The 19,092-nt window shown below is 40.8% G+C and overlaps 1 protein-coding gene across 3 annotated transcripts in view; it reads right to left on the bottom strand.

Annotated features, from left to right (window-relative positions):
* asic1c (acid-sensing (proton-gated) ion channel 1c) overlaps window positions 1-19,092 on the bottom strand; it is a 95,329-nt gene that overhangs the window by 10,765 nt on the left and 65,472 nt on the right. For 2 of the 3 annotated variants that reach the window (XM_031559261.1, XM_031559262.1), the window contains exons 1-5: window positions 11,078-12,137; window positions 7,008-7,158; window positions 4,824-4,951; window positions 397-547; window positions 2-58 (exon numbers count right to left, since the gene is read on the bottom strand). In XM_031559261.1, the coding sequence (XP_031415121.1) occupies window positions 2-58; window positions 397-547; window positions 4,824-4,951; window positions 7,008-7,158; window positions 11,078-11,716 (1,126 nt within the window). In that variant the 5' untranslated portion in view covers window positions 11,717-12,137. Of the gene's footprint in view, window position 1; window positions 59-396; window positions 548-4,823; window positions 4,952-7,007; window positions 7,159-11,077; window positions 12,138-19,092 lie in introns of those variants that run through there. The other variant, XM_031559263.2, reaches the window with a different exon arrangement.

Genomic DNA, 19,092 nt, shown 5'->3' with positions numbered 1-19,092 from the left:
CCTAAGGCGGGATCAGCACAGTCTTTGTACTGCTCTGGTGTGCAAACAGTGGAAGTTCCTGGTTCACAGAAATAATCCACACTTGATCAGAAAGGCTAATAAAGAGTCAGTTAAAGTTTAGAATAGCTGAGACTTAAGTAGTATGTGCAGCGTTTTTAGTCTTAAATATATTATTACATAGATTATTAAATAGATTATTATTAAATAGATTGTCTGAAAATCTCATTTCTTGTATGCATAGCTCCTAACTGTTCCTAAATTGTGCTTTTAAGCACAGAATATCTGGAGTGTTCCCAGAGCACCTCAGAATCCAAGAAATCCCCAAACTATTCACCGCCTCTGGACAACCAATTATAAAGGGGGAATATGGTCAGTAGTGTGCACTGCTCAAACTACCTGGCATGTGGACCATCCTGCAGTTGCAGTTCTCCAGCAGGTAGCGCGTCTCACAGTCGATGCGACAGGCGGTGATGCTGTACGTGGTGAAGTAGTCAGAGTCGATGGGGGTTGACTTGCAGTCTCCCCAGGGAGGAGGGAGGTACTGGAGCTGAGACACACCACATGGTTTTTGCTCATTACTGGCACAAGGCGGACCGCAAAAAAAATCACCCAAAACCCAGCCAAGCAATAAATAAATAAATATCAGACAAAGAAAAAGGTATACAAAGAATATGGATTGGTAGAGTAACTAAAGGTGGTTCAGGTTGGTCAATGAACTTTTTTAAATAAGTATTTTTTTTGTACTGAGAAAATGCACTAGTTACTGAGAAAGAGGGACAGGCAGAACATGCAGGACATCACTTATGCTGGATCAAACCTGAAGAAAAAGAAGAGACTCATGGGAAATGGAGGCATTAAGAAGATCTAAGCCAGGTCAGGAAGATGTGTTAAAAAGGGAGGAGGGTTTAACTACCAGGCCACTCAGAGGATCAGTGAGTGTGCTACAAATTAAATCAAGTAGGAAGTATGTTACATGATATGTAATATCAAAAATAACTCCTTAAAAAGATAAACTAAGTAGTACTTAGGATTTTATTGGTAGTTGTTCTCAGTGTAACTCCAGGACTGTGGATTTATGTTTATCAGGCAATCAGATAATATAAACTATGTGCTAAGAGTAGATAATAGTTGTCTAAGCTCAATGAAGTAAATTATGACTCTATAGCACTTCTAAATTGTCTGCATGCAATGTACAAACTTTTGCAAAAGCCTTTTAGCTTAAGAATGCTCTTTCAAGACATATACTTAATCTCTTAACAAATGCATTCAACAATAACTCCTCCTTCCCTGCAAAATATCTGTAATGAGTTTGGCAGCTAAAACAGTTTACCAGAACTTGCCCTTCTCTTTACGGACATTTACGGACCAATAACACTACTTCAGCTTCAGTTATTTGGTCTAGCCATCTTACAGAGCAGTCTCAAGCATCTAAACGTCCCCAATTTTGTTTTTGCAAAAGTTGCACAATCTCGACTATGATATTTGCTTACTGAAATAGTTATACTGTTTAGTCACCAAAGGCAATCCAAATAGCACATATATGGATTGGATAATTACAATTATTTTGATGAAAAAGGTTTAGGTACATTTCAGAAAACCTTCTCAAAGGCTTATGTGCATTGTTCTTCTGTTTAGCATCAGCCTTTGACAATCAGCTTTTGATAGCCATGAATGTGAATGATGTGAATTTACATAATTTGCCATTTTTTTTATCTCTAGATGCAAACACTTAGCTTCCATTTACCACAACACATGAGCACAATGCATTATCCCTGACCTGGGCTATAATGTGTTCACAGTGAAACCATTCCAGCCTACAAAACAACCGAAAGAACTGCTCTGTGATGAGTGGTTGTCTCAGTGCAATCTCTCAAAATAGAAATCCATCAGTGGGATTACAGACCTAAAACAAAGACTCTCTGCTGCAGGGAATATATTAACTACTTCAAACTTATACAGAAGACACTGAACAGTTTCTCGACGCCTACATTAATGTATCTTACATTCACTCAAACATGTAACTTTTGGACTGACGGATGACAGCAGCGATGTTGATGACGATAGTTATGGTGACAAGGAGGATGATGATGAGGGTGATGAAGATGACGACTGGCAACAGCAGGTCTACATTACTGAACACTGACCTGTGACCACTGCGAAGTCACAAAGAGGCACGGACAGTGTATTGCATTCAGACTGAGAAGCAGCCAGTGGGGAGGCGCATGCAGCTGACCAGGGGGACCACGTGCGGTACAGTACCCTTTAATAATAATAATAATTATTTATTTTATTTGTAATGCACTCTTCATTCAAAAGAATCTCTTTGCTATTGGCAAGTCTCAAATGTTTGGAAGCCCGGGGACACCCGAAGCCCAGTTCATCGAGAAAAGGGGGCTCGTCCTGCAAGTGAATCTGGACTTTGACTCCGGCCTCATAGGAAGTCTCGTCTGGGAAGGGGAGGGAAAACGTTCACGCTTATACGGTGGAAAAACAAAACCCACCTGAGAGCTTCTGCACTTTGCTTTAATGCCGGCTGGAGGACTAGCCTATAGTGTGTCTCTTCAAATCGCTGCAGCAATTCCTGTACCTCCACAGGGTCTGCAGGTTCAGCTGCCTGATGTGTCATACATCGCCAGAGCTGTTTAATATGCTGCACCGGTTAATAAAGTCGCATGCATATTCTGATTGTGCTGTTACACAAGAGATAGTCTGAAAGCTAAAATCCGTAAAGCTAATATTTGCCTCTGAGCTGTTAAGATAACGCCACATTACTCAGGCTGTAGGATGACAGAAATATCACACATGCTTGAGAGTCCAAAAAAGCTTCACGCACATTAACTCTAAAACGAGGTTTTCATCAGCGACTACAAATGACTTCTCATGGCATTTTGGCTGCCTAATTAAATCCTGACCTGAGCATGCTCTTTGGCTTGCAATAAAGAGGTTGATCGTTATGGAGGTGCCATTGCCATTGCCATATTGTCTTTCTGTTTATTTCCCATCACTGACACAGTTAAGGGATACTCCTCTTGTATCTTATACACAGTAAACTGTGTCATTTGCAATATCTGCAATACCACAGTAGTAAAACAAAGCAAATTGTAGACAATTTACTGTACTGTGATTTAATTCTGTGTAAACACAGTCGGGTGAGGATGCAGTTTTTGTTTAATGCTGGAAATACATGAACTCAGAATAAACTAGACTGTCTAAAAAGCATTCTTTTCAATGTACAGTCCATATTGTTATATCAGTTTCTAATCCATGTTACACCAAAGTACCAGAGATCCATGAGAACCTAAAGAGCTAAAGAGCTTACTCAGCGACAAAGAAGGGTTTCCTCCATAGAAGCACATTTTTTCTCTCCAGCAGTGTAATGGAGGTATCGATCCTTCACTATGGTAGGAGAAGCATTTGACCTTGGGGAGCATGGAATGCTATCGATTTCACTAATTCACAATGGGTTTATTGAAGAGGCAATATACTGTATTTGCTGGTCATTTTGTGATAGATAGAAAATGATTCAAGTACACCAATGGATCCCACTCCTTCCATTTCCTTAATTAGTTAGGGTCTCAAGAAGTCAGCCTGAAAGACCTTTGGTGCGAATGAATGACTCAACCAGTCCCCCTCATCTACAGACAGAATGACAGCAAGAAGAAAACTGAAGTCACTTCATAATTTCTTTAAGAGACAGACTGAATTTGCGCTGTTATTTTTTATGCATTCCCTCCATCTTGAGGAATACAGTCGGAATGGCATGCACAAATCAGCCAATGCAACATATATACAAGATCAATGCAGAATTCCAGTTAGTTGAAGAATCAATGGAGGTGAGACAGGTCTGCATGTACAACAGATTCACATGTATGGTAAACATACCTGGATCCTCACCGTGTTCTTATTTTCCTATTAGCTCATTCCTCTCATCTAAATACACTAGCACATGGCTAAATATATAACTGCATGTTAATACTGTTTGAAACTGCACTGTTGCACATTGAATGGTTGCCATTGCAGATACTTCTTTTCAGATGCTACAACTATTTCTGTATCAACTGAGGATTCAGATTCTTGCAAAAAAAAAGAATACAATTTGAACTAAGAAGTCAAAACCTTAGGATAATATTACGATATTTTTGATGGCATGGGATTTGTAAATGAATATTGAGTGATTAAAGACCTTGGTGAGGTTACATTCATTTTGTAGGGAATTGTAAACATGTTTGGAAAATCTTCCTGATAAAACTCTCAACTATCTAATGACTGGGCACTTTTCTGTTCACACTATAAAAGCCCTTACATGGAGTATGAATTGTACATGGTAATGTTAAAACAACTATTTGATAGCACACACATGGATTGTTTTTCATGGCACACTGTATATATCATAGGCCTTACTGAGAGAAATGGGAAGTTACTTATATTTAGTAATCACATAGTCTATAGTAGACTATGCAACTAGTACATAGTCTCTAATTATCAAGAGTTTGGGTTGTAGCTACAATTTGGACCAGTAGCACATAGTACAGTGCTAGTATTGAACACAGTGGTAGTATTGAAGTGCTGTTTCTTTTGTGATAATTAGTGTGTATCACTAAACCACTGGTGGTTACAATGTTACATAGTTATATCTACTGTTACCTAACATTTTTGTTTTCATCCAGCATCAATTCCCAAAATACCTTTCAACTGAATACTCTGGTTTTCTTCAGGTTTGAAATATGAAGTGGTGAGAAGGGAGAAAAAAGTTGAGTACAGAGACAAGCAGAGCTAGAGGCTGGGGGTGTGGGGGTATGTGCTTTAGGCTGAGCATTAGGTACCAGTTGCTGCTGACATGACACAAAAGTTTGAAAGCCAGGGGGCACACCAAATCCCAGCTGGTCTATGAAGGGCGGCTCATCCTGGTGGTGGATCTGAACCTTGATGCCTGCTTCGTAGGATGTTTCGTCTGTGAATACAGAACGCCAGAGAATTCAAGTCACTTGCACTACAGAAGCCTGTTTTGTTGACTGGAGGCTATGTGTTGGCTTTACGTAACTCATTGCACTAAAACATTTCTTGTGATATTCACACAGTGAAGGTTTATCATATACATCATGGCTACTTGTAATAACTGTTGGGTGTTAATACATCTCACAATATCAAAATGCTTTCAGAGGTCATGTTCACACTTTCTATTTCTGAAAGGCAGCCTCAATATGTAACCTTGATAATAACAATTAAATACAACTAATCTTTGTCTTTTTACAGAAAAACACATAGCGTTGGAGTGGTATGGCTGCTTTACAACTTAACGATGTAAAAAGCTCCAGGCAGCTGTGTCCTCGTGCATACCATTAGGTTAGGAATACTCTTCAATGCCCTTAATTCTAAAAGATTTATAGCATTATTAGATGTTTATATCACATCCACACATAGGTGACCGAATCTGCATTCATAACCCTGCTGAGAAAATGCCATTCAATGAGCAATGGACAAAGCCCAAGGCCATCTGATTAAGACTCCTTCAGCCTTTCCTCAAGGTGCCCTCTGACGAATGAGAATATATTCCCCTGCAGTTTTGCCGTGGCAGGGGTACAATGTGAATTTAAATGTGACAAGAAACTGCTTTTGTTTTTCTTTTGTTTGTTGCTGTTGCTTTTTGAGCTTCTATTTGAGTCAAAGGAAAATAACACAATTAGCTCAGATTAGGTGTTAGCTTTGACATTTTCATAAAAATTTCTATTTGTCTCAGACATATTAAAACATAGTCAAAAACTCAAAACTTAAAACAGGCAACATACTCTATGCTGTGCATATCAAATGTTCCCATATAAATGAGAGATTGTAATAAGGCAATCATCATAGCAATCATTCTCTTTAAAATATGGAAATAGTCTAGGTTACAGTTCACAGCCAAAACAATTTGTGACATAACCTACTAATGTTCTAGCGGTCTTATTTGCATTTTTTTCAAAGCTTACAACATGCTAATTCATTTGCATATTAATTAGCTTTCCTGCTTCAGTGTACATTACAGTTAATCCTGTGATTAATGCATTCATTGTTTATTCAATTAATAATGCAGACATGCAGATACGCAGGACAAACAATCATTTCATAGAGATATTGCTTTTTACCATGATGAATAAATGTTTGCATTGTCAAGCAATATTATCACTTATGTTCGCTTCACTACTACAGCTACCAAGACATTGTAATTTCGACTTATGCTACATGTCAATATCTTTTCCAAAAAAACCTTATAGATATAAATGGATTGTGGTATTGTTTTCTTTAGTAGGGAGTGCACAGTAGGGGTCCACCTCTCATGTGAACAATTGATGGTCCTTGAAAGGTATTGTTCAATTTATCTGTCTTTTTGCTTTTTTTTTAACTGTCACAAACCATTTACATAACTCGTGCTTGATTCGAGAAAACCAAAGCATTCCCTTTCTCTTCCAAAAACTGTCACCATGGAGCTTTAAACAAATCGCCTTCCTTATAATGAGAGGAGAGAGCTGCACTACTTTGCCAGCATGCACAAAAGACTCAGCAATTTTTTTTTTTAGCCCCCCACCCACCCCCTAGTCACTAGTGGCGCGAGGGAGAGAAGCAGAAGCAGAAGTCAAAGTCCTTATAGGCAAGTCTCGCCACTCGGTAGCCATCTTGGCAACACCTCCTGGCAGCTATTTCAGGCAAACAAGATCAGACTCCTATCTAAATGAATGAAAAGAGATCCATAACTCCACATACGATGGTCGAACAGACAGTAACAGTACATGACGTGAATCCATATTTAAACCTGACATAGACAGTGTGAACACTGTGAACAACAGTGGAAATAAACAACATGCAGGGAGGACAAACGTCAGTTATGCGATTGGCTCTTTATAATACAGGGCAGGACTTCCAGTTACAAATCTGCCATGTTTAGTGTTACGGATTTCCTCCTATTTCCCCCATATATTTTCCCATCAGTGGATTTGTCTCCTATACCGTCTCTGCAGAAGGGAAGCCCTCACCTGTTTCACCCCAGACAGGGAGGTACTCATCCTGCTGGATGTCCAGCATGATCTCCAGTCCGTTGCCCGTGCCACCTTTCAGCGTGGTGAGCAGGGGGTTCCCGTCCAAGCCAGAGTTGAACGTGTAGCACTTTCCGTATCTTGTATAAATCTGAAGAGAGAGAGAAGAGACAAAGAAGAAAGGGTGTGTATAAATGACCATGGGAAGCAAAAATGGCATCTGGAGTTTGTTTTTTTCTTCTTCTTTTGCATAATGGCTCTAATCAGTCATTAACTGTATGTAGAGGGCAGTTTTATTGAAGGTGTAAAGCACATCATAGCTTGGAAACCTACTGGGCTGGACAAGCTTTTTGTCACCATTTACAAGCCTAGGGTATAATACAGCATGTGGGACTGTAAAACAGTAGCGCGAATCTGAGAAGCCTCTGCTTGGAATCGATAAGAAGGAAAACAATATAGTCTCTGCCTGGGGCTGCATGACAGTGAATATAATAGATTTTCTTCTCCACAAAAGTGGGCTTCTTTTGGCCCAGTTAACTTAATGTATGCATTACCGGTCAGTATGAATACAAAACCTATTTTTTGTCGTTTGGAAAGGTGATCTGGCATTATCTGCAAAACCAGAAGCTACAGAAGTCTGAGACTAAGTGACTGTAATTAAGGGTATTATAATCCATTCATTCCATTTGTAGGTGATGAACAAAGAAAAGAAAGATGACTATTTGCCATTGTTTCCATTTGGAAAAACTAGCCCCAGTTGTGTGTACTTTCTCCTCTTCATGAGTACCCAATCACTGATGACTACTCGTCACTGTGGATCTACTGCCTGCTCATTAAGTCCCTTTCCTCCAGGGAGAGATCACACTGGGGGTGGTGAACAATCCCTCATGAACATGACGAAGATGATAACTGCCTGGCTTGATGACAACATCGAGCAGGCCACCAGAACAGAGATATGAAGGATTGATCTGCAACGACCCAGCCTTCCCCGATCCATTAAAAGCTCCCTTCACTAGTGACCCTGATCATTAAGAATCTCTAAATATAGGCATAAAGAGTGTTTAATATTAGAGCTCCTGCTAGGGAGGAACGGCACAAAGCTCATTTCCGTGAGGGATATCAGGCAATGATGGCAGCAAAGAGGAAAGGCAAAACTGTGAAAGTCAACATTCTGGAAAGTCTGCAATGTACTTAGAAATCTTTAAGACCAGCTGAGGTATACTGGTGTAATGATCAATATCCTATTTCATATATTCTTCTTTTTATTGCTTATTTTATTATGTTCTACTGACATTTTCTATACCTAAAACAAGAAACTCTAGGAATCTTCCCAACGGAGATCAGACCTGAGATTGGGTTCAAAGTATTTCAATATTTATTAACTGCCTACATGTAGCTCAATATATGCTATTGCGTATGCTAACAGCCTATTATTCCACTGAAACTTTCAAAGAATAAAATCATTTTATGATCATTATTTACTGTGCCTGTTCACTTGTTTCACTGCATTTATGTTTGTTGTTTTTATTAGCAAAACCTGGCTAAGTAATTTGAACACAGCTGTGGTATCTCGTAAAAGTAACAGAATGGATGTACATAATATCAGTGCCATGAAGTGGGAGACGTGAACCAGCCAGTAATCTCTTTAGTCATGTCTTCTAAGTGAAATATATTTAAAATGCCCTGAGTGATGGTATTTGAATGAATCTATAGATATTGTAAACCAAGGTCTTGTGTATTTGGGCCCTACCTTGGGTAAAGGTGTGAAAGGCCATGAGTTATTCTTATTATATCCACAGCATCATTTTAAAGGCTGATGAATATATGGGCTATTACTCTGCATGCAATCAAAAAAGAGAAAACAGTTAGCTTATAATTGTTAGGCTGTTAGGTCCAATTATGTCCTTTGGGAACAAATCTTGACACTAACATGAGCTGGTGGGCTCTGGAGCCAAGCGCTAGATGGTGGCCTCTCACTGACAAACAGTACAAGGCTATCCTCTCTGCCCTGGCTCTAATGAGCTGCTCATAATGTGTGCTTTCCGACAGTTTTAAAGACACTGGACATGTTGAGCCTTCAAACACTCTTTTTTGTTGAATCTCTTTAAGTGCCAGGATTTAAAGGCCCTATAGTCACCCTCTGAAACTGGTAGGGATTTTAAAATGTCTCGCTGTGCACTCTGTGCAGTCTCGAGCCAATTATGCTTGTTCTAAATTCCCTCCTTGCGCTTATAAAAAGATGGAGCAACAAGACAGGAACGCTCATTTAGATGACAATCTCCAAACGAATACACCAGCGATAAAAATCTTGCTCTGTGTCAGCTGGTTTGAATTATCTAGCGCTACACTGGCATGCTAGGTGTGCAAATGATTTGTTGTATGGCTAAATGCCTTATTATTTTTTCATTTGTCTCCAAAGACACTCTGGCCTTGTGTTAGTCAAGCTCTCCTACCCTCTTCAGATTTGTGGTCGTCATACAGGTTTCCCCCTAATTGGATGGTGCAACACCCACACCTACCCAAGAAGGCGAGTGAGGAGGGGCATACGCCGGCTCCATTCATTACCTCTCCATGCTACCAACAACTGGGCATGTGCCCCACATGCCACTCACTCAGAACAGGCCCCCCATTATCTTGATTCTGTCAGCATGTCCACCGGATCCTGATGGACAAAAAGTAATCGAAGCAGCAGACAGCACCAGAGAAGTCTCCCTCCAACCAGACGAATGGTAACTCCATTCCCACTGGCTACTGGCCACCACACTTGGAAGCTCCTGCTGCTCTGTGGAGCTGGTTAACTCATTACCGTTACCTCAGAACCACAGTCTCAGCTGTAGCCACAGCATGTGGGTCTCACTGGACTATTTCACGAGTCCCGTTGCACCACAGATCTAATAAGACCTTAACAGCACTGGAGGGGACGCTACAGAATTTATTGCTTCTGCATTATTTATAACAACAATCTTTCTCCCGATGGTGGCACGGCTTTAATTCCTTTTGAGGGAGTCTCTGCTCTGATGCAATTTAGGTTTACAGTCAGGACGAAATTGGTTGAGGCAATGATTAAACATCACCTTTCAGCAGTTGGGTGATTTTTTTTGTTTCCTTTTTTCCCCTAGAACGTGTGGAATCCAAAGGACCAGGGTCTGATGAAAACACTATGTTATTAGTACTGATTAATGTCCTACCATAAACAGTTAAACAGTCTGAGTAGTCAGAGTAATGAATGCACACACACATACAGGTTTTACTGAGGGTCATATAATTAATTTAACTCTTCAGAGCTTCATTAAGATACATCCCCACATCTTTTTATCACTTAAATGTGAGGTTCTCTGTTTTGAGATCATATTTGGGATATAACAAGACTGTCTGAGTCTGAGTCTGAACTATATTTGAATAGATTATATGAAACAACATCAAAACAGTTCAAACTTGATAGAATCTATGACTCTTCAATATGTGCTCCAATATGTAACATAAGGTTTGTCCCCAGGAAAAGCGTACCTGAAGAAACTGCTGAATAGCATGATAATATTCTTACCCCTGAGGGTACCCATAAACAACATGTCAAGTGCATCTCACTGATACAGGGCTGTGCCTGAGCTCAGTGGGCACATCTAATTAAAACTTGCCCCACTTCCACTAAAATATTCATGGTTCATTGATGAACAACCCGACTGAACCGGCAAAGTGGACTTAAGATGTCTGCCTTAAATAAAAAATTTCTACATTACCGTGAATCTCTCTAACTAACTGAACTGCGGGAGCAGAAAGCCTTCAAGATGCAGTCTGCGATTCTGCAATACACTTTTTGTCAAATTCAGCTAATTGCTCCTCACAAGTCCTCTAGCTCTCTGTTCAGTGTGTGCACCCAAAAAAACAGTGATATCAGTGAACAGTGAACAGTGAACAGTAATATCTCGGACCGAGCTAGAAACAACTCCAACCAATCAACATGTTGCTTTAGGAGCACGGAAGACGTAATTTGATCGGCAGTTGAACTAAAATATCAAGAACCTTTCGCCAGGATCGCACACTGCATCTTTAACCTCTCGCTCTTTACATACGGGGGTGAAGTTCTTGTAGGTGCAGTTCTCGCCCTGGAATTTGCACTCCAGCAGCATGTCCTCCAGCTGGTGGCTGAGGCGGCTGACCATCTCCGTGGTGTTGAAGTGGTGCTGGGGCAGTGGCGGGCTGTAGTCGGAGAAGTCCAGCAGGCGCAAGAGACGCTCGTGATGGCTGCTGAGCCTCAGCATGGCCACGCTCCTGCGGTTAACCGAGTGGTTCTGGTGCATAATGTCCATCCAGTAGCCGCTGTGGTACAGGTCAGCCTGGGTGAGCCCCGACACCCGGAAGAAGTTCTCGTTGCAGAGGGTCACCGCCGGGAAGCTCATGTTGTACGCCCACACCATGTGGAGCTTGGTGACGACCGGGAAGGAGAGCAGGTAGAGGATGCGGTTCCACGACCAGGTGCACAGGAGCCCGATGCACACGAAGATGGAAAGGAGCCACAGGGTGCGACACAGTTTGGACTTGTCCCGTGAAAAGACATATTTCAGCCCGTGCACCTTGGTCCTGGTCAGAAACGCTGCGGTGACATCTTTAAGGGTGCTCTTCAGAGCTGTGTTTCTAGCATGGCGAGAGCCTGTCCCATGATTGGGTAGATCCCTCTCACTTGTTTCTTTTGACACTATGCCAAGTACCATCCTGCTTGTATATCTCCTGATGTGGGCACGTCATACAAAATGCATTTTACAGTAAAGGTGTGGGAGCTCGATTTAAAAAAAATTGTCTCACGAACAAATGCACTACACTGCTGATTCTCTTATATTATTCCATTGAGCTATTCAGTCTCCCGAAATCTCAGACCAGTAAACAATGGCTCCACTTGAGACCCACTACAGGAATTATGCAACCTTAAAAAACAGTCAAGGCATTTTCGATGGATAGGGCTGCTGAATGATTACGCAAAGGTATCAGCAAATCACCATATCCACCAAAGCACACAAATCAATACAAAAAAAAGAATGTTACCAGGCTCACAGTCCAGAGTGACAGATAGATGAATTTAATCTTCAGTGTCGGCACGGTGTCAATCACTATTAGTCCACAGGTTCCAAGTGGCAGTGTGTTAAGCGAGGGAGCCACTTCAGGCAAAGTCCTGGTAATCAACAGACACTTCACTTGTCTTCCCTTTCCTTCTCGTGAGTAAAGCAATGGATCCACGATACCTCCAGCTTTGCCTTTTGTGGAGTGTGCTTCTAAGAGCCCAACCCCTCCCTCTCAGATATTTTTTTTCTCCCTTTTTGTGTCGGTGGGTTTGCTGCAGGCTCACAAAGCTACATTTTCCCTCTGCCAGTCGCTACTAGGTAATGGAGAGGAAGGAGCCTGGCCCTATGGAGAGGGGAGTGAAATATTTTTCTGTCAATGCAAAAATATGAATGGCGTCGCTGGTCAAACACAGCCCAAATAACTCGAAGGAGATCTCCAGTGATGTTTGCTCTGTAATGTAATCCACTGTCACAGGGGGGGAGCCTGCTCATCCATCAGTGTCTCACGGCTCATTGATTGAGAGCTGCAAACTTACTATCTGTCATAATTAACTTAACCACTCTCTAAAGGCCAAAACATATGCTGTGCATGCAAAAAAGGGAGTTTGGATCATAATACACTTTTTGCAGATGCATTGAGGCAAATGACTTGGAGAAATATGAAAGTAAACTTTCTGCTCTTCACCACTGGCCACCTGTTGAGCAAGATCAAACCAAGGGAACACAGCCTAACATAAAACACAGGCAGCATTCTAAAAATGGACATCTTTAGATCCTGAAATACACTTGTGATAGATGAAGCAAAAGCCCGCCGACAGCTTCTTCCTCAGGAGAAGCAGTGGCTGCACTGGACTGTATGTGTTTGAAAAGAACTCACATTACTCTTGTCTACCATCACACATCCTGTAGCACACGGAGACTCACACTCAAATAACCGTCACTGCCATCACCTTGACGTGGGTCTGTGGAAGTGGAACTGACAGAACAACAGAGCCACTTTTCATGTTTTCCGCTCGTTCCATTAGGACAGGAGTCCGAGATGCCTCCGCAGGACCTGTTCCAGCCCCTGCAGCTAATGAACGATGTGCTTAGCCTGGGGCACCTGTAGATGGTACGACCCTCTGCTGTTTACAAATGACCTACTTCTTACTGAACAACACAAAAACACGTGAACTGAATATTAAATATCGAACCATCTGCAGAGCAGCACAAATCTCTCCCTCCATCTGAAGGACAATGAATATGCCTTACAAACATACGGTGAAGTGTACAAAATCTTAGCACACATTCTTTCCCACCCCGAACGCATGCAAATTGAATAAGTACCCTGCGCACAGAATATGCCCTTAAGAACTTCAGGAATTCCTCTGAATCCATGTCACTGAAAAGTGTAAGTGAATGTCCCACCATAGACTACATTACCCACAATTCTCTTATCACTTTGACTTTCTTATCTACATTTCATTGACTCCATATTGGTCACCGCAAGGTGATAAATAAGGTGACGCATTTTTTCCTTTAAAACCACGAAAACCCCACATATCTGTCTTTCTGGCGGTGGGTTTACAACATTAAACACCATTCATTTAAGAGATACCCTCTCTGCAGAAGAAGAACAAAGGACCACGCAACAACGAACCATATTGAACTTTTGGCCGAAGTTACGAAAATACTTTGACTCGTTTAGTTGCAGCCTAAGATATACCGGTAAAATTATACTGCAGCCCAGCAGTGTTCTGAGTAAGATAAGGCGACCGGCTTCCCTTATTAGTTTCTCCACGTCGACGAACAGAACTTCTACCTCCTTCAATACCGTCTGATGCCCACCGAGGCCTGCACGAGTTTTCAGCTGACGAGCTAAGGAAGGACACGGGCATCTTCCCCCGAACCAGCGTCCCGCGCTGTTCAGTTGGAATTCCGTAATACACCGTTTAACACTGAGCAAGAGCGTTAATCAAGTAAGGCTGACATCTGGGCAGAGATTAGTCTTATATGTGTGTTAATATCTGTGTGAAAGTATCCTTGTTTTATTTCATTTATGATTTAAATGCGCACTTTGTAATTCACAGTTTGCACGGTTTGTAACCGTGACATTATCTTGCTTTCTTTTACTTTGCTATTTTGTTAGAACGTGCATGCACCATCTCTCTCTCTAACTCCCTCAATCACCATCTGAACATATACACGTACACATCGCGATTTTAAGTGCAGCTTATATATTTTGTATTGCGTTAAAGGCCTATAGCCTGGATTCTACCCTCGAGATAAGAATCCATTGTCTACTCATTGCATTTGTGCCCATCCTCCAACTTAAATTGGCGCCTAAACCAGGCAAAGCTGGCCTCGGATCTGCACTCGCATCCGCTCACCATCCCCAATCTAGGTGATGCCCGGCGCACTATATTCATTCACGCATATACTATCTATCGCCTGTGCGCTTGCGCATAGCCTCTCCCTCTTTCTCCAGTTAGCGCGTAACCGCGCATACCTGCACACGCACGCACACACACACACCCACACACACACAGAGACGAGGAGGATCTTATGCCCCCTCCTCTGTATTCCCAACTCCACTTTGTGCTTTGTTTCATTGTTATACTCAGTTGTTTATACGATTAGTATTAGCCATTAATTACTGTTTGTTACCTTTAATAAATTGTTTATTTAGACTTAAACAATTGTCTTGTCTGTTGTTGTTCCAATATTCCACTGAAAGCCATTTTCCGCCAATCAAGTACTTCAAATGCCTTCACTTCTCTGGTTGTTTCATGAAGTGTTATAGACTTAGTAGTGATATTGTAGTACGATAGTATTGTGATACCATACTTAGACTGTAGCATAGTGGTACAACTAGAGCTTTTCATTGTTTTAGTAATTTAATTATAAAATATTAAATACTAAATTTAATGATTATTACATTTTATGAGACTGATTTAATTAAACTAATGTAGCAACCCCGGTTTCACCTACAAAAGTGACAAATTTCTTCCATCTGTTCTGTAATTAACACTGTACGGCATGCACGTAGAGCCTGATTTCATTGCCCCGTGTTACCATGGGTGAGCTGATTTCCCATAGTCTTTGTCATGCAAATCGTCCCCGAGGACTTAAAAGGATAAATATTGTAAATGAAAATAAGACTGGTGGTCTGAGAAAACAAGTACCGACACCATAAAATGGTCTATAATCTGAGACATCTCCTTCATCTCTACTTTCAATTACAGTGGCTCTCACACTTCACTGGACCACTCTAATGAAAGGATCTGTTCATGAATTGCTTGGAGTCACATGAGTTTTTTAATTACCTTCTCTAGTCACTCTCCTCATCTTTCAAAGACAAGTACAGCGAAGCACACATTCATATAGTCCTAACTTCAATCAGTCAAACTTCAGTATGTTTCCTAATTAACACACCAACAGTATATCCACAGGGTTTATTTAAGGAATGTTATTTTCTTCACTAAGAAATTAAATTATTTAAATGAGTACACATTTCAGCAATAACATGTATTTTATATCCAGGTCTCCAGTGCAGGGTCTTCTACAAATGAGAGGAAAAATCATTACTTCAACTGTCTAAGCTGTCCTTTTCCAATCAGAGATAATGATGACAACCCCTTTGACTGATTCTTCGGCTCTATGTTGTTAAGAGCCTGTCTCCGTTAAGACATAGCAGACAAGGCAATGATCAGTGGGGATCTATGCAGACCGGAGTGCTTTATATTGATTGGAGGAGGTTTAAAATCTAATGGCCTTGTTGGGATTTCAAATAACGGTCACATCACCATGAACAGTCTATTTTGCATTTTGTATGCAGAGTATATTACTGCCAGAAATTACACATTTCCATGTCATTTTTTAATCTGTTGCATTTAAAAAAAAACCCAGACTACTGTTTAATAGGTATAAGCAGGCAAAGGAAGATAAACACATAAAACAGCAAAGGCTTACAGTGCTGTAGTTATTAAATTCTGTTTGTTGTCACTGGGTTAGGGGTAATGCTGATAGGCATAGATGAACACAACACTGAGACTGACTGGATCATAATATCAATGTCAAATCTCGAAGTAAAAAGTGAGCTTCAGAAGACCGTGTTTGGCAGTGGCATGTTAAAGGAAAGTCACCAAACACTACAGGGACATTTTTTCTCCCTCAGGACAGGCTGCCATGGACTCTCTCAGGTTTAAAACAAACGTAGTGGACCCCAGTCAACCCTGAGGATACACTTACGGGTGAAGTGTACCATAGAAAAGAATGGCATCCATTTTGGTGATCCAGAATCAGACCTGTCATTCAAATTGGTTTGTCGCGTCAGAGAATAACTAACAAAAATGGCAAGGATACTCTGGCCAGTAATTCTCTCTCTCTCTCTCTCTCTCTCTCTCTCTCTCTCTCTCTCTCTCTCTCTCCGTGTATTTCTTATCATTCTGACCTTGCTTTGTCAGTTATTATGAATAAATGAATGAATGCAATAGAACTGGCAGAATTTACATCTAGCACATCTTTGTGAATGTCATACTCTATACAACAAAATCCAACTGACATCTCAACCATTTAGTACCATGTGAAAGTGCAATGTTAACATAAACTAACAAAAACCTATCCATCGCAATGATTTCTCAGTGGAGAAATTGTAGACTCACACCTTGCGAAAATGAGCAAGTGAGAATAAGGCTGTCAGGCCTAAGCTAACCATCATCAGGGATGCAAAAAGCCTTCACCACAGCAGTCTTGTTTCCAAGCTCTTCGACACCAGAGACACCAATCATTTGTATTGAACCTGTACACTCACCTTCTCTACCAGCCACTGACTGAGCCCCACATATTTGCCTATTAGGGATGCAATGGTACACGGTATATTGCCAAACCGTTTGGTCTTCCCCCTACGGTTCAATACGCACATGTGAACCGTGGTATTATGGTATGCCTGTCATTTTCCTATAATTTTCAAAACTTGCTTACTAGGTTACTGACTACACGCATGTTGTACATTCAGATCAGTGCTCTGTATGCAAATAGGAGTTGGCAAAGAGAGGGGGAAATAAAAACAATGCTCCGAATTGACAATGGTGAACACTAGCTAGACAGAGAGAAGCAAATTTGGGGAGGCACCGCGCCTTTCAAAGCCACTGTGTGGGAACATTTTGGATTTAGCGTTCAATACGATGACGAGGATAAGAAGACTGTAAACAAAAAAAGTACATTCTACAGGCATTGTTGGCTACTTGGAGTGGAAACAGTTCTAACATGATGTATCATTTACGTTGCCATCACTCGGCCCTATCCCAGGTGGAGCAGGGAGAGTCCACTCGTCAGCGGAAACACAACTATCTCACGCTGTTGCCTTCCAACAACAATTTGAGACAGATAAAAGAAGACAAAGAAACTAGAAGGGGCACTCAGAGAACGCAGACCTCGGAGAGTACAGACCGAGGCTGCTCCAAAAGGTAATGGGTTATTCCGTGGCCCATGCTACACCTTTCATGGACATCGAGCCAGTAGTTTTTGCGAAATCCTGTTTACAGACAGAAAAACTAACAAACAAACTGCACTGAAAACCTTGGTAGAGGTAATAACGAAAGCAGTGGGATTATTTTAGCCAAAGATTTGTAGCCCTATTCGGTGGTTACTGAGGCAGGATTTTGTCACCTGGTGGAAAAATTATTCGGGTTACAATGTCCCCTCCCACACACATTTCAGCAGTAAAGCTCTTTGAAACATCACAGAGAGAATTTGAAAACAAATATCTGAAAAGAAAGTTGTATTTGTCCAAGGGCAAAATAAATAGTTTATTGTTTCATTTTTTTTCTCTTAAATATAAAGATACTGAAATCGTACCATTACCAAAGAAATCTGATACATACCGAATCGTGGGCCCACTATACCGTTGCATCCCTAATGCCTATGCAATTTTTTTTAAGCTGACACATTCATTGCATGAATTGAAAAACCATAATAAAGCCGATTTCCATAATGGTTGTAGGTTAACAGAGGGTTAGTAAGAGTAGTGCTCCTGATGGAAACTTTGGTACCAGTCTCATGTGACAGTGCCAAAAACCAAAGCATTTTGTTTAAAAGAAAATCCACTTTTATGTAGTCTGCATCCACAAGTCTATTACTTTCCTACTGTTGGAGGCTTAAGTTTCTCATAGCCTCTGGGTGTGAGAATTGTATCTGTGTTATGAGTGACTCACTGATTTGAAGCAGTACATTAAAATGGATTGTTATGAGCAACATTAAAATACCCCAGAGACAAGAGCCTGTGTATGACTGTTACTGGCTGAGGTGATGTACCTGAGGATGGAGGTGGGTATATTATACAACTGAAGCCATCATTACATACATAAACTGAAATAGAAGGATGCAAATAAGGACCAATGCAAAACTAATGTTCTGACACATTTGACATCCTCAGAATAATACCCAAAATGCAATTCTGAGAACACTTCTGAAGCACTTTTCAGTTTTCACATGAAAAAAACAGGCACATCAGTTAAAATGGCTTCTGCCATGTGTCACATTGGCTCTAAATTTCACAGTAGAAATTAAGGCTGTGGAAATGAAGGCAGTAGCAAACCTCAGCCACTGTGGATGAAGAAGAATTTGAAATAGACAATCACTCAGCAAACTGACATTTGCAATCCCTAGCTGTGAGAAAACAAAAAAATTACATGCGTACAAAGAAATTACATGCACAGTGAAAATAGACATCAAATAAACACAAAACACAAAGACCAGGATAGAGTGCATAAAAAAAAACAGGGATAGAGTTCATAAAGACCCAAGACAAAAACTAAAATAAATAAAATGCATAACATAAGATAGAAAATAAAACAGAGATATAGTCTATCCAACCCCTTAACGTCACGCCATATAACGATGAAGATCAAAGTAAAACATACCAAATAAAAAACAAATTAAAATAAAAACAAAATGATTCATATAATGATGAACCTGCATCCACTGGCTTAAGCATCCACACTAATATCAATTATCCCTTCAGAACAGTATAGGATGTAATTAATGTATCA

This window comes from Clupea harengus, chromosome 22, assembly GCF_900700415.2.
Source record: "Clupea harengus chromosome 22, Ch_v2.0.2, whole genome shotgun sequence".
NCBI lineage: Eukaryota > Metazoa > Chordata > Actinopteri > Clupeiformes > Clupeidae > Clupea > Clupea harengus.
The sequence above is the reverse complement of the archived record's forward strand: the minus strand, read 5'-3'. Positions and strand labels throughout refer to the sequence as shown.